The sequence below is a fragment of the Pseudonaja textilis genome, chromosome 7 (assembly GCF_049901715.1).
Source record: "Pseudonaja textilis isolate UNSWEBS1 chromosome 7, rPseTex1.2, whole genome shotgun sequence".
In the NCBI taxonomy this organism is placed as follows: Eukaryota; Metazoa; Chordata; class Lepidosauria; order Squamata; family Elapidae; genus Pseudonaja; species Pseudonaja textilis.
This window is the reverse complement of record NC_141996.1, coordinates 28,486,195-28,503,413: the sequence shown is the minus strand read 5'-3', so window position 1 is coordinate 28,503,413 and position 17,219 is coordinate 28,486,195. Positions and strand designations below refer to the sequence as shown.

Genomic DNA, 17,219 nt, shown 5'->3' with positions numbered 1-17,219 from the left:
TAGTTGAGTGAATTTGTCAATGTCTAAGTGTTCAAGTGGTGCTGCAGATGTTTTGGGATTTCACCTAAGGCATCTATTAGTACTGATATTTTTTTGTTTTCTTTTTTCTTTTATTAAATGTAATATAGCTGCCTACTCCATTAGACTCCAAATGGCTTACAAAATATAATAGTAAATTAAAACAATAGAAAACAATGAATCAAGACAGGCCAAACTAAAACCAACCATTAAAATGAAACATCATAGCTTCACCGTAAACACATGTATTCCAGTCCTAAGGCCAAGGCAGGTTTTAAGGGCTTTTCAGAACTCCAGGAAGGCACCATTGATGGATATTAGTATATAGACCTTATTTTGTCTGACTTCAACTCTCATACATTTTTTCAATATACAGCTACAAATCAAAGAGATGTTTCAGGGGAAGTCAGTCATCCTCAAGCCTCTTCTTTTTTGATTCTTATTTGCTAGCATCTTACTAATTTCATACAAGAGCATAGAATACCCCAAAATTTTGAAGTATACTGTAGGTAGTCCTTGACTTACAACCACAATTGAGCCCAAAATTTCTGTTGCTAAGTGAGACATTTGTTAAATGAATTTTGCCCCATTTTATGACCTTTCTTGCAACAGGTTACCAGAAATTGTTAAGTAAATCATTGCAATTATTAAGTTAATAACAATATGCAATGTATGAAGCAACTGTTTGGAACACGTTGAACAAGTGTATCACTTCCTGGGCTCATGCAGTTTCCTTCAATCTTGGGAAAAGATACTTTTGGTTTCAAGTTGTTTTGATAAGTCCTATGTATCCACAATCCAAATAACATTTTACTGTTTGAATTATATTTCTTGACCTAGTAAATATATTACAAGTAATTACAATGACTTCTTTTTATGAAAAGAAGTAGCTAATTTGGTTGGTGGATTGGGACAAGTGGATTTATTAACATGAACATAGTCCATTGTACTTCAGGAAAAAGTCTTTAGAGTAACTTGTCTGTTTGACCAATGGTTCTATATGTGTCTCTATGAAAGTGTCGTCACAATGATACATTATAAGGTGGTTATGGAGTAAAGATTCACAGGATCTTCAGCCTGATGTTGTAGGCATTCAATGATGGTACTGAAGAAGTTTATGGAATATGCATGCAGAAGAAAAAGTGAACAAAGTGAAGAAAAACAGCTTCCCATTTTAAGTGGCAAATAACCTGAATATCAACCCTAAATATTTATGCTAGGAGATATCTTAAAGTGTAATTCTATTAAAGTGCTCAACAAGCAATCATAATAATATTACATATTGCATTCATTAAAATACTGTGTTTGCCAGGGATGCAAATTCCAGGGCACTGGCTGTGCTAATCAAATTGTGTCCCTTGAACTCTGTAACTAATGAAATTTTTTTACAATACCAAATATTGTGGTACTGCAATTTAGAGGACTTTTCTCTACCACATATAGCAAAATTAATAAATCTCACTATTATAAAAATATTTCCCACATAACAGAGAAAATTCATCCTGATGAACAAATCAATCTGTTACACCTTTCTTTCCTGTTCCTGCAAGGAATACAAAGCACTCCCCAAATTTTTAGCAGTACAGAATCTTAAGGAAAGCTTTACAGAACTTATTGTTGAAGGTGGTTTTAGATGATAGGTTTCAGGCTACTGTTGATTTAACCAAGCCAAGTGGTAACACTGTAGAGTTCTGGGGAGACATGGCAGGCTTGACAATGATTATTCAATATGTGTGTCTCCAATATGTGTGTCTCCAAAGAAAGGCAGTCAGGAGACTATAAAAGTCTCTAGGATATAAAAGACAACGAGAAAGCAACGTATTTTTGCTCAATGGTTAATTAAATCTTCATTCACATAAATCTAAAGGCACTTATCTAAGGCAATCTGCCACTCTGAAGATAATAAGTGAACAAGGTCAGGGGTGGGATTCATTTTTTTTAACCGGTTCTGTGGGCGTGGTTTAGTTGGTGGGCGTGGCTTGGTGGTCATGTGACTGGGTGGAAGTGCTTGGTGGTCATGTTATTGGCTGGGCATGGCCCACTTAATATCACATCGAGGCACGCATCTCCTCGCCTGGCTTCTCATGACTGTGGGGATGCTGCAACAGTCATAAATGTGAAAAACGGCCATAAATCACTTTTTTCAGTGCCATTGTAACTTTGGTCACGCCACACAAGCAAAGTACCAGCAAAGGAGGGGAAAAAAACTCCAGAGAAGTTCCAGAGACAGGAAGTCTAGTCCTGCCAAGAATGTAATAAGGGTTAATGGAGAGGCAGTTTCTGTAAGCAACACCAGAATGTTTCTTTCCTGCCTTCCTTACAGGATTAGGCCAGTAATTTCTTCTAACAACCGGTTCTCTGAACTGCTTAGAATGTTAACAACTGGTTCTAGTGAATAGGTACGAACTGGTAGAATCCCACCCCTGAACAAGGTCAAATTAATTCTGTCTGTTTTTAAGCTAACTACACATTATTCTAGAAAATACTTGGAGATCCTTGACTGTCTGTTCACATATCTTATTAACACACATGGAAGCTAGCAATAATAAAACTAAATATAATTTTAGCTAACATTCAGTAAATTTATTTTTAATAGATAATGGAAAAAACTATTTAAATGTGAGTTATTTTGTTGCTAATTTATTCCCCTTTGACGCAAGGTACTTCTTGGTAATCTGAACTGAGAAAACACATATGTGGTTATTTTTTTCTCTATGATTGGAAACAAAATGGAGAAAAAAACTTGATCCAAAACCAGTATTAAATACTTTGGCTTCATAAACTGCTATATCTACTTTTTCTTAAAATAAGCCTTAGTCACCTGTTTTGAAGTGGTTCCATTGTACAATTTCACACCATCTTATGGGTGCCAAAATATAACTTTTAAAAATATAATCAAAATATTGCATATTTTAAAAAGTTCTTATTTTTAAACAATGTACACATTTAATTTTAAAAATGTTTAAACATGAAAAATAATATTGAAATTATTTTGACGATTAATAATTTAGTCATCTAGTCAAATCATAGGAGATTTCATATGGAAACAGCTTGTACCAGGGGTCCCCAAATTTGGCAACTTTAAGACTTGTGGACTTCAACTCCCAGAATTCCTCAGCCGGCTATGCAGGCTGAGGAATTCTGGGAGTTGAAGTCCACAAGTCTTAAAGTTGCCAAATTTGGAGACCTCTGGCTTACACAAACCTTGATTATCTTGTCAGTTTTGGGTGATTTTAATTTTTTTTAAGCATTCAGATGCCATCTACTAATGTCACATGAGGATTATAAAGAGGTTTTCTCAAGTTTGTTATTTATTGAATGTATACACTGTTCAACTCCAGGACAACTCATGTAAGGCACAGTTCTACATGATAGCTCTGAGGTACTTCACTTGTAAAGGCCGAAGCTGGCAGAATGATAACCAAAAAAATATATCTGAACTATCCAGCTGAACTCTACTAATGAGAAAGTCAGGAAGAAGATGCTGAGAGCTTAAACTGAATTTTTTTCTGCTATAAACAATTTATATCAGGCTTAAAGTCTTCATTCTTGTCTACAATAAAGATTCCACTCTTGCAGAATTATATCTAAAAGGCTTCTGCCATGTGAAACCAAGACCAAGCTTGATACCATTGATGTTTACAACTTCTGACATGGTTTTTCCAGTTCCAGCCTGGTCTTCTTCTCATGCAGTATGTGAACTTTTTTCACTAGAATTCCATTGCATTATCTTTATGTATGGGAACCAAAAACTTTAACCTTAGACTGTCTACTATTGACCTCACCCCTTTCCTAAGAGGTCTGCAGGGGGTGTGCATAAGCACACCAACGTGCCTGCCGTCCCTGTCCTATTGTTTCTTTTATTTTTTTTATTTTTCTTATATATATCCAGGTATTCATAACTATGTTTTTACTTATACCTATTATCTTGTAAGCAATTGACATACATACATACATATATACATACATACATACATACATACATACATACATACATACATAAAAAAACCCATCTTTTCTTTTAGAACTACCTCTTGGTTGTAAGAATCATCCCTTGTTATGAGAGGCTGTTTCTGGTGAGTCATAGAAGTCATGATTCTGTTATATTATTTCATATACCACATTGGCTGACATCTATAGTCTCTTCTTGTTTTAACGTGATCTAACATCGTTCTTACACATCTTTACATTTTTCATCCAAAGACATAGCACAAAACTATGAGTAATATGTAATTTCATACCACGGTAGTAGCAATATGCTATATACTGATATGGGGGGAGGGGCATGCAATGGCTCAGTGTTTAAAGAAGCTGATAGCCTAGGTTCAAGATCTGAGCACCACACAACAGGGCGAGCTCTTGTTACTTCCTGTAGATCCTGCTAACCTAGCAGTTCAAAGGCATGCAAATGCGAGTAGATAAATAGGTACCACTTTGGTGAGAAGGTAACAGTATTCTGTGTGCTTGGTGTATAGTCATGTTGGCCACATGACCACAGAAGTGTCTTCAGAAAATGCTGGCTCCCTCAGCTAAGAAATTGAGATGAGCATCACCCTCTAGAGTTGGACATGACTGGTCAGGGGATATTTATATACTGATATAGAGTAGAATTTTACATTTCTAAAAAAGTGGAAACCTACTTACCAAGAACAATAGCTAGCATTTAAGTGGCTTTTCTTTTTCTAAATTGCATTGAGCAGTGTCATTATGGTAGCTTCAAAAATGGTTTTGTTTTGCCATTGCTGAGCCTGTGCACGTTTAACTTTCCTTGTTTTTATTCCTTATGTTTAATTCATCAGTTTGTTTATCCCCTCTGCTGGAGAAGGAAATTTCTTGGCAAAAGCTGCAATATACTGGTAAATTTGTGGGTGTCAGACACTTTTTTTCAATAGACAACAACATTTTAGCACCAAGCAACATGAAATAGCATCTGGAGGATTCTTGTACAAAGCTTTTCTCCCTGTAGGTTGTTATATACAAAAAGACAAGAAAATTAAAAGCTACTTACGAAGAATACCTTTAAAAATGGAAATTAGTAGCTACAATCAATAATGCCAGTGGTGATGTCTGCTTCTATAAATACACTATGTCCAAAAAAGTTATTAAAGCAATGACAGATGTAGAACATTTATCTGACAAGATAGAGATGGCACCAGCAGTATATTTACAACCGAGAGACCAAGAGAATGACTCTGGAAAGGATGTTTCACTGAATTTACAAAAGAAATTGTCTAAAGTTTTAAAATCAAAGGGAAATACCAAAAGAATGACCTGGATAATTTTCTCTTATTTAATTGTAAAGTTCATCTCCAAAAGAGACAAAAATCTTTCTGGTTGCTTAACAAGTGCCACCAATAGAAAAAAAAACTTCACTGTAGACCTTGCCTTTTTGCTCTTGCTAAGAGCAAAAGTGATGCACAGTACATATTTTCCCCAGTCAGAAAAAACAAACTTCCTTTGGTTAAACAGAAAGGGGCATAGATCTAGTCAGATACATTCCTGGGCTTAGGGGCCAATGCAGACTCTGTAGCTGTCTTTGGTGATCTTTTGCAACCATTTAAAACAATGATGAATAATTGCACACTTTTTTTGCTTAATATACATATTTTAAAAGAAATCATATAAAATTAACTTTAACCTTTGATAATACTTTTCTCATGTCCAAAGTTTTGGATATATACATATATATATATATATATATATATATATATCAATCATTCAACTTTGTTCGGGTATTTTCCCACGGCATTGTAGTTGTGCTTTTAAAGTTGTAGCAACGTTTCAGCAGAATCTCATCTGCCATCATCAGGCTTCTGGTTGTGTCCATCTGTGCTTCTCAGAGAAGCACAGAGCAGAAGACACAAGCCTGAAGATGATGAATGAGACTTCATCGAAACGTTGCCTAGATACTTCCAATCTTACGTGGGAGAAAACCCGAATAACCAAAGACCCACATACAAATACCCATGAGAACCTCAGAAAGATAGATAGATAGATAGATAGATAGATAGATAGATAGATAGATAGATAGATAGATAGATAGATATCAGTCGGTATCACAGCTACTACATCCCTTGGATCTGAAATGTTTTTTTCAAAAGCATCTCCCAATTCACACAAATATATTATCTTCTTCAGCTCTTACCTCAATAACTATTCTTGGCAATCAGTTCATATCAGGCCAATGTTAAATTGACCCACAGAGTGTTGTTGACGATGGGGATCTTTAATGCATCAGCACAGGGCTAGTAACTCTGATATTTAAAATGCAAGTATTCTCAACACTTTGTGTCTCTAGTGTTATTACCAATTATAAAGTTCATAACAAAACTTAACAGCTGCTGTCAAAAATATCCATCATCTCTTCTTCATTAAATTGCCTGAGGCAGGCAGTCTGAGATTATTGCCAATGATATTCTGTGTTTCAAACTGAGATTTTAGTATTGCAATAATGTCATTTAGGATTATAAATCTAAAACAGCAAATAGAATGTTTCCTTCACAGAATGAGAAATAAGACTAGAATGTTAAAAGAAACAGTATTTATTTGACAATGTTTCACATTGCTGAAGAAATCATTCCTATCAGATGGGGCTTTTAAACAGGGGTTTGGGGTGCTGTGGATGTTATATGCAAATCTGAGGAAGCATAAGCCTGAGAGCCTGAGTCTCTAACTTTGTATTCTGCCTCAGCGCTCTGCCTCTGGAGAGATTTTTAAAAAGTAAGGAGACTTTTTCATCATGTACTAAGACTGTGTACTTTCATCATGTACTAAGACCAAAACAGAAGACCAAGATTTTTATCCATGTTTGTAGAAGAAACTTAATGGTTTAATTAATGGTTAATGCTAATGCATAATAAATGAGTTCCCACACTGAACGATGCCAAAATCCGAGCTTAGCAAAGTATCACTTTAATTTTAAAAACAGTGACTTTCATACATTATCTCACATCAATCATATATCTGTCCATTTTTATTGTGATCTGTTTTTAGAAAAATACAAATCAGAGCCACAAGAGATTAATTTGAAGTACAGTTAACCAAGATATCACTTCCATTTAAAGTCTTAATTATTTAATTCATTGCCATATTAATTTAGTCAATTTTTGTCATCTTTCAAGTATGAACTTTTCCATATTTATGGATAACGTTTTATTCTAATACATACATTACAAAAAGGATTATATTTTTCTAAAAAAAAATACTGTTACTTAAAAGAAGTGTTATACTCAGCATGGAATGAGACAACTTGCCATGGCCAATTCATTGCAGCCAACTTGCCATAACCAACTGTGCGACAACTGGTCATGGCCAATTCGCCATGGGGCAACTTGCTGTGGAACAATTTTACAATTCAATTTAATTATTTAAAATAAAATAATGTTTTCATTTTTGTCATTTACATTTCATTTTGTCCCTCCATTTGTATCCATTCTTTAATGATTCCATTCCACCATTTCTTTGATATTTGTGTAACTCTTGTCCTATAGTAAGTTATCCTGTGGGGAGTTGGCCATGGCAAGTTGGCTATGGTGAGATGTCCTAATGAGTTGGTGATGATGAGTTGTCTGTGGCAAATTGTCATAGAACCCACTCAGCATCCATTTATACTGTCATGAATTCGAATGAATGAATCTGATCAGTTTTAAAGAGGAATGAAGATTTTGCAGATTGCTAAGACAAAAGATATCATTTTTGTCAAATTCCAAATCCCAATAACTACCATTTATAGCCCATCAATTGGTGTTAGATTAATAAATCTTGCATTGTACATGGGTTACGTGCTGTTCTAATATCCAGGCAAGACATATTGTATGTGGTTCACCATTTAAATGACTGTTTCATATGTTCCCTGGAGAAGACCTCTCCATATTTATATATGTCATTCACAAATGTCCTAGTCATGGGTACTACTTCTTCAACTCTTGGCAAAATACACTATGTAATGGATTGGAGATGTATAATATAGAAAAGCCTCGACAATAAACTGAAGATATTTTCATCCATGTTTCATAGACAAGATAAAACATCAATAGTCAGACTGATATTCATAACCCGTATCTAGAATTATTTTCTATAGCCTCATATTACAAAATTAAGTATTGTCATTTTTAAAAATCCCACTTTCTGTTCAAAAAGCAGTGTTTTGGACCGTAGAACATTAGTATTAACAAAACAACCTAGTAGTTTTCTAAATGAAGATTTCTATGAGGATCACTACCTAGAACAGTTGTAGGAAATGTTTACTTTCAAATGCAGCATCTTGTAAAGTATCTTTTATTTCTATAGTTCACTGGCATATGATTATATGTGGTATTCTCTTTTAGCTCATTTATTTCTAAATCTGTAGCTAGAGAAAGGATGGTGTTTCAAATGTTCACTGTCCACAGACATAAAATATTTCAGAATAAAGTAAAGTCACTTTTTATCTTTTATATTAAAACATTAGCAGACGTAGCTATGCAAGCTCCTCTAAATATATCTACTAAACATATCTTACTGATTATTTCTAATTTTTTTAAAAAAAGATTCAGTAACTTCTTTTGAATAAGAGATTAACTAAAGCATAATCTTCTCTTACCAATTATTGAATGTTAAAAGCTTAGCACCACTCCCCTCTTCAGAGGTAAGTAAAAAGGACCTGATAACAATTCAGTGCTTTGAATTCTTGAGATGAAAGATGTTCTGGTTTACAGTAGATTACAGCCTTTAAATCAGATCTTATTCTCCGTTAATATCCCCACTTATATTCACAAGAGTTCTTTTTCCTTTGTCAATCCACTTTATGGCTTTTCAGCAATTTTACAAAGATAATTTCTTTTCCAGAACAGTTTAGTATATTGGTGCACGTTTCATTGTGCAAACATAATTGGATTTGCATTATACTATTTCATTTTTTTATTTTGAGCTACTGTGACATGATATGAATAATTAACCATCAGCATTTGTATTAGGTTGCCTATCAGCAATATAAGACTTTAAGTTATCTTTTAATTAATGTTTCAGGGAAAAAAAGTGTGGGATTCTTATTAAAATGCATATGTTCTGATGACCTTCAAACATATCAGCTCCCAGAATTCTTATATATAATTTTATTATAAATTTTGATTATAATAGTAAAATTTAATCCAAATTAACTGAAAGATAAAAAGTAGAAAGCAGTAGAAACTCAAATGAAAAAGCAAAAATAAAAAGACAAGAGAAAAGACAGAGACAAATAAAAATGAAAAAGGGAAAAAGAAATGTATATAAAAAATGACTTCCAAACTTCACCACAAGTTGAAAAAATTAGCAACCCCCTTTGAGGTTATCTCTTCATCCTATATCCCATGTCTTATCTATAAACAAATCCATAAACGATCATATTTTCAGTCCTAGTGTCAGGAGAACATGCCTAAAAGTGTTTCCAGAAGTAATAACATATCTTATTTTAATCTTGATGAAATAAACCAATGTTATATTTCTTCCTTTTACTTCTGTCTTAATTTAAATATTGTCATAAGATTCAGTTTCTCTTCAATTATTTTTTGTCCTATCATATAGAGCTCTTTAACAAACCTCTTTTACAAATCCAACAGGAAAAAATTATTAAGTTCACTCTCTTGGTTTATCTTTTGTATTTCTCTTTTATGTTTTAAAACCTCAAGCCAGATTCTTTTGTAAATCCAATTAAATATCGTTTTCTATGTCATTCCCTTGGCCTATGAGTTAAAAATCCACTTTTTAAACCATCACTATCTTGTCAGACAAAATATGTTCTACATCTGTCATTTCTTCAATAATAGGTTTTGGACATAGAATATCCATAAAAGCAGACATCACTGCTGACACTTTAGATATTGTGGCTATCAATTTCTAGCTCTGTTCTTCAAAAGTCTTCTTCAGTATTTTCATTGTTATAATGTTCTGCACCATCCTATAGGTTTGTAAATCTTTTCTCTACCTAAAATCTTTAGTCTCCTTTAATGTCCTCTTTCTGAAATATGAAATGGTTTATCTTTGCTATAGCTTGTAAATACCAAAATAATATCTATTTTCCATGAAAAGCTGTTTGTCTTTATAATTAATTTCAAAATCTTATAGTAAATGTTTCAATATTCCAAATTTACCTGGGACTTTAGTCTATTTATAACTTTCTAAGATAAAATTTTATTTAGCTTGTTTTGTTTATTTCAAATGCTTTAAATTCTTAAACTATAATTAACATTTTCTTTTGTTCAGGATTGAACTGGATTTTCAAACTTGTCATTTTGAAGATTTCTGATAGTTTAGAAATAGTTAATGAGCATTTTCAAAAAATGATCAGTGAGTGAGATTTGTGAACGTAGTCTCTCATTTAAGTAAAATGGCTAATCTCATCATCTCCCAGCACTTAAATCTGCCCAAAGCCTCCATTCTGAGGTCTCCTTGTAAGAAGCAGCTTTCCAGAGCACCTGTGGGTGCTCCTATCCTCTTCTTATCCAGAGAAATTCCAATAAACCATTCTACTCACCAGTTCCTTTTTCTTTGCGGTGGTAATTGGCTCTGCTTTTTCTCTATCTTTTCCAGAAATCCTTAACTCTCAGAATTCTTAAAGGCCATACTAGCTAAGATTGAGGACAACCAAATTCCAAAAATATGGCATCTATGCAACTTGAAAAGATGCTAGAAATGATTTGCTCTGTTGAGCCCAAAGAAAAACCCATGTTTTGCTTACAGTTCTTTGCATACAAACTGCCCAGAGTTGTCTTATTGGAGAGATGGGCAGTAGAGTCTATCTTTCTGAAATCTTATTTGCCACTGTTTAATTATGAATTATCTTCCCCCAACTCCCCATCTACATTGGATATTCAAATTGCAGAATTCTTAGTTAATGGACCAACGTATATGAAAAGTATCAATTAGAGAATGACTGATGAAGAAATTAAAAGTGCTATTTAATTGATTTATTGAACTTATATGCTGTCAGCTCATATGATCAGGTGTTCAGTATGACTGTAGTGTACCACCTTAACATAAGTTGTCATTTTAAAATCATTGAATTATATGGGACTTAAGAATATCAACACTCAGTGGTAGCAGTTTTTCATATGGATATTCCCTAAAACTGTAGCAATCTCATGTTGGAACGGAAGAAAGGCATACCTTCAACACACTGGGACCTAAGTGCCTTATAACTTATAGCTAAAGACATCAAGCAGGACATAGACTACAAAGAAGCCAAGGAAGAAGGCTTTTTGCTGACAAATCTCCATGCCTTCTATCAATATACTTCAGAAATTAAACATTAGTTGTTTCTTTATGTCAGGCATCTTCAAACTTGTCAGCTTTAAGATTTGTGGACTTCAACTCCCAGAATTCCTCCTCCAGCCATGTTAGCTCAGGAATTCTGGGAGTTAAAGTCCACAAGTCTTAAATTTGCCAAGTTTGAAGAACCTTGCTTTATGTAAATGTGCTGTCAGGAACACATATGCTGAATCCTGTACATTAAAAGAAAACTTACTTTAAAAATCCTATTATAGTCAACATTACTGCATTCACATAATGATAAGAACTATTGTGAAGTCAGGGAAGCCAAAGATTGAAAAAAAAAGTATTATAAGGGTATCAACCTTTGTAAAGTAAAAGTTGCAAAGCAAACCTACTGAAGATTGAACTTGATAAGTTGGTACTGATCACTAATGTTTTCTGAGGCAAGCTGAAGTTTATTGGGGAGAGATGTAGGCATGATTAGATTTAGTTGGAATTCTACATATAGTTCAGTTATAACTCCTTCTAGTAATCTAATGGGTAAATAGTACCAGTCAAAACTATAATGGTCTGAATCTTAATTATAAATTACATATTTGAGAAATTAATACAGAATTCTAGTGACTTCATTCTAAACCCTTGCTAACATGTCTTTAGTATTCTTTGTGCTCCTACAGTTCTTACTATTTAGTGAACTGGACTGTGAAGTTCGAATAGTATGATGGGATAATTATTATGTAACTACCCAGCATATTCATCATTATTTGTCTAGCATGTATTTCCATGTAGCTCATCAATTTTATATATTAGGAAGTTACGGTATTTCCCAAATATTCCTTTGCTAGATCAATTTAACCCTAACCATATGATCTGCAAGTAATATTTTTGTTAGTAATTTCATAATTGCTGAATTTGAAGAAAAAAACATTTTGGATTACAGTACCCACTATTTGGTTTAAGGGAATTGAAATAAATGTTGAGAGTATATCAAGTGATTTCCACATACCAGCACCCAGAGTTTTACACACCTCAAGATATACCACCCGTGGCATCGCTACAATGGCCACCAGCAGGTCTGCTACTGCTAGGCTTATCACAAGGTAGCTGGTAGTAGTTTGCAGGTTCCATTTTCTCAGAACTGCTAGGCAGACTTGGATATTCCAAAAAACAATGACTAAAATCAAGATGGAGGAAAAGAGGACATAGTAGGCATGAAGCTGTGGTAATCCAATTTTGCTAAAGTTATTCTGCCAATTTATGACTTATATGATAAAATTTGGAGAGCTGAGGGATTCCATCCCCCTTATGATGAAGGAGATCTGCAAAACAGTGATATCTGTTTAAAAGTTTGTATGAAATAACACACACACACATTACAGCTGTAAAATAATTAAATTTCAAAATATTCAAACATGCATAGCTCAGCCTCCATTGACTATAACAGTTTCCATCTTTTCAGTGGCCTTGCTTACTGAACATTTTGAAAATAGAGACTGAGGAACAGTGAGAACATAGTTTTATTAAAAATCATTTTATTTCTTGTTCATGGATTTGTAAATAATATAGATTTATATGATATGATATGTTTCATAAAACCATAATCTTGGAATGCTTCTAAACACTGGGATGCTTTCAAACACTGAAGGACACAAAAGTTGTGTTTTCCAGATAATTTATTGACTGCTTGATAGTCTATTCATGTAGAATCCTATCATTGCTTTACTCTAGGCTGCTATGGAAAACCCAATTTTGAAACCTTTTTTTGCCACAATTTTTAAGCAAATCAGTGAATCAGTGAATCCAGTTTCCCTCATTGACTTTGCTTGTTGGAAGCTGACTTAAAAGGGTGCAAATGGTGATCATGTGACTCCATGATTCTGCACAATGATAAATATGTTTGCAAATGCTGGCTGCAAGGCACCCAAATTTTGATGATGTCATTGTGGTAGGGATGCTATGAAGGTGATGAGGTCTGGTTGTCACTTTTTTCAGTGCCTTTGTAACTTCAAATAGTTGCTAAATGAATAGCAATAGCACTTAGACATATATACTGCTTCACAGTGTTTTACAGCCCTCTCTAAGCAGTTTACAGAGTCAGCATATTGCCCTCAACAATCTGGTTCCTCATTTTACTCACCTCAGAAGGATGGAAGGCTGAATCAACCTTGAGCAGATGAGAATTGAATTGATAAACTGCTGGCAGCCAGCAGTCAGCAGAAGTAACCTGCAGTACTGCATTCTAATCACTGCACCACCTTGGCTCTTATAGAATAGTTGGAAGTCAAGGAGTACCTGAATACAGAAGCTCTGCAAATGGCAAATTCCATGCTAGGGATCATTCCTCCCTCCCTCCAGATTCCCAAGCATCTCAATAAAGTTATTAAAAGTTTCAAAGAAATCAGACGTCTTATATACTATGAACTGTAAATTCAAGGCAGCATTCAGCAGGAGGTGCACAGCAAGATATTCAAAAGCTCTTGTTCCCAATCAATTAATGATCATTTTCTGAAGATATTCCATTTAGCTTTGATCATCTTCTAAATGAATTTAGTTGCTATTCTTAATGATTTAGCTGCAATAATGAAGAGATTGGTAAGATTACCTCCTCCAATTTAGCATCTGCAAGCTGTGACTGCTTTCTCTGAAAGTAGGAAAAGTTGATCTTGTTAAGACATAAAGAAGACATTACAGAATCTGAGCACACACCCTCTCTCCCCCTCTCTTTCTCTCTCCTCCTCTCCCCTCCTCTCTCAAAAGTATTTGATTAAAAAGACTATTTGCTTTCTGCTTCCTCATCATTTCCATGATTCCAAAATAGTAACCTTGGCTAACCTTTTTCTGGTTTCAGATCCAATGAAAAACCTACATGATTTTTAGAATAAATTTCTTGAACATTTGTGACAATAGAGAGGGAGTGATTTCCCCTCCCCCTTTAGCTGAAAGTTGCAATTAAAAGCTCACTAATTGCCCCAGACTTTATATTTTCTTTATCTTTCACTCTCAATTTTCACTTTTACTTCATTTCCAGACACATTTTTCTATTTTTCTATTTTTTAAAAAAAATTCCAGATATTTACTTTTAGAAAGATGAAAACATTTGTTTTAAAACTCAAGGTTTTCCTCAATTAAGAAAGTCAGAATATTGAGGAAAAAATGAATCTGTTCATATTCCTATATTCTTTATGGGTGCATCCACTGAGGTTTTTTTTTTAAAAAAATCTGCCTTCTAGATAGACTCTTGTTGGCTTTCTATCTTTTAATCATATTTTTGTCTCAAGCTTCTTAATATTTGAAAGTGTCTGTTGGCAGCATGCTAAAACATAATAACTTAGCATTAAAATGCAAAACATTAAAACCATGACTTACCCTTCTTGGTCTGATTATGCGGTGAAAGAATGCAGAGAATATGGTAGGTTCATGTGGCTCTAGAACAGAAGGACGTGAAATCATAGCAAGTATGTAAGAAAACAGGCATCATCCATGTTGCCTCCAAGCTATTTCACAATTTTATAGATAGTATTTGAAGTATGGGAGCTCTCTGGATCTGATTTTATACCCCCAAATTTCCAAGCATCTTTCTGAGGATCTCTGTAAACCACCATCAACCAAGCTGCTCATATCTCTGTCCTTGGTGCTGATAGTATGCTGTACGTTTCCCCCTCTCCAAGCAACTCCCATGAGATTCTGGTTATATGTAATCTCTTTCTTACAACTTTACAGTATAAGCCTCTCTGACATATTGCTTGTATTCTCAACCAGTCTCCCCTCCTCAGATATGACAAGGTGAGCCATGTCTTTGTTAACACATGCATAAAGCAGTTGTCTTTAAAATCCATTAGCTGGGATGCCTACTGAATACAAATTCACAATAACATGTTATCTTAAGGAAGCACTGCAATTTAAAAAAGGCTACAACCTGTGAACAAAATATTGCCTTTGCTTTTCACAGGCCACAATTTAAAGTGGTTTTGAGCTATGGACAGATATGAGTCAAATTCGGGTTGAATTCTGATAAGTTCTGAATCATTTCTTCACATTTTCTGGTTTAATTCAAATGATTTTTCCCCCTGCTATTTTAAAGGAGATCAGTGATTTCTCAAAGAAAAAGATTCACTGTAAGTATTTCTCTCCTTCTAAAATCAGAATTAATTTTAATACAATTAGAATTAAACAATTAAAACACATTTAAAGTTTGAATAAATTAAAAAAATTCTCAAAATTGGAATGTTACAAGTAGTTGTATAGATGGACACAGTTGTGTAACATTTTCTATACATAATATATAAATTTTTACTGATATAAAATACAATGTAGTTTGCATGTAGAAAATCATTTCAGTGGGAGTACAAACTTTAAGGCAAAATAATGCTATTTAACAAATATTTGTTTATTGCATTAAGGCAGAGACAAGAAAATATTTATTGCATGGTGCTGGGCCATGGCCCATTGGGAATTGGGCCACACAAGTGGCAAATAAGCACGTAAGCACGCAAAGCTCCATTTGTGCAAATATCAGGTGCATGCATGAAACCATCTCCCCCCACAAACTCTGCCATTGGTGCTGGTCTGCACTGCCGGAAAGATTAGGGACAACTGTCTTAGTAGTGTTTTCTATGATTGTCCATGGTAGCCTTTTTGATTGCCTGTGATGAACAGGAATATTGGTCTATTCACTCTTAAATGCACAATTGGTGATTAAGGGGATGAGAAGTTGGTTTAGTGGTGCTGTCTTGTAGAGATCAAAAGTTAGGTCTTTCTCCTCTGCTGTTTAATAGCTACTTGGAGCTGGTGGTTATGATACACAGGGCCATTGACTTTTTATTTATTTTCATTATATTTTTGTGGAACTTGTATGCTTGTAAACAGAAAGCCAATCCTATCTGCTTAGAACTATTCCCATCAAAAGTATGATAAATAGGGAATGTAGACAAAACACAATAGTAAAAAGACAAAATTATAATTTGGTGGCAATATTTGTAATCCACATTCACATAAAAATAAATGGCAGAAATAGAAGTAAAGGCAAGACTTCTCCTCTCTTTAGAGTTGTCCCCTCGAGTATAATGAACAAAATGAACAGCATGGATAAAGTTTTGAATTGCCTGGGTTGTATCTGCTCTGTGAGTTAATAGGAATGTTAGCTGTCAATGTTGTTGCTCCATTTCCCTAAGCTTAAATAATAAAAATGGAACAGACAATTGAATTCTTAATATGAATTGCTTGGAGCTGAGTCTGTAGTCCAATCCTCTCACAGAACATCCTTCTCCATGCAAAGAAAGAAAATACTGAATGTTTCATTCTGCTTTCTTGTAGCAACTTTTTTTAAAATGATTTGTCCTGATCAAAATCTGGGAAGCTGGTCCAGGAAAATCTCCAGCATGTAAAAAAAGTGATTCAAGATAGGATCAGAAGTTGGGGGATTTTCAATTAGCTTTTTGTGATGACAGATGTGTTATTACCCTTTCAAAATTACAAGTAAATAATAAAATGAAATTGTGACTATACTGACAATTTTACTTTAACCTTTCTTTGCTTTATAGGCTTGTGGATTGGAAATTTTTTTTTTTTTATTACCGTCATAACTGCAAAAGGTATTAAATGAGGCCGCGACTAAATGGGGACGATCTATATTATCTACAGTCTGTGCTTTATTCTATTAGACTGCATACAATTGAAAGCAAATAATAAAAGGAAGAATCTTGAAAATAGGGGGTGATTACTGCAGTAGTGAAAAGCTGTTCTGCTGAAAGTACACTGCTCAAAAAAAAATGAAGGGATCACAAAAATAAGACATCCAAGATCTGAATGAATGAAATATTCTTATTAAATACTTAGCTGAATGTGCTGACAACAAAATCACACAAAAATTATCAATGGAAATCAAATTTAGCAACCCATGGAGGTCTGGATTTGGAGTTACACTCAAAATTAAAGTGGAAAAAAATATTACAGGCTGATCCAACTTTGATGTA

At 34.1% G+C, this 17,219-nt stretch overlaps 1 protein-coding gene across 1 annotated transcript; it reads right to left on the bottom strand.

Annotated features, from left to right (window-relative positions):
• Positions 1-1,592: 1,592 nt before the first annotated feature.
• DRD3 (dopamine receptor D3) lies at positions 1,593-16,827 on the bottom strand. The gene is given in 8 exon segments (XM_087937862.1): positions 1,593-1,649; positions 1,651-1,755; positions 3,765-3,770; positions 4,207-4,234; positions 4,659-4,782; positions 4,785-4,916; positions 4,919-5,018; positions 16,822-16,827. Coding segments are annotated over 8 exon segments (558 nt in total).
• Between the last annotated feature and the right edge of the window lie 392 nt (positions 16,828-17,219).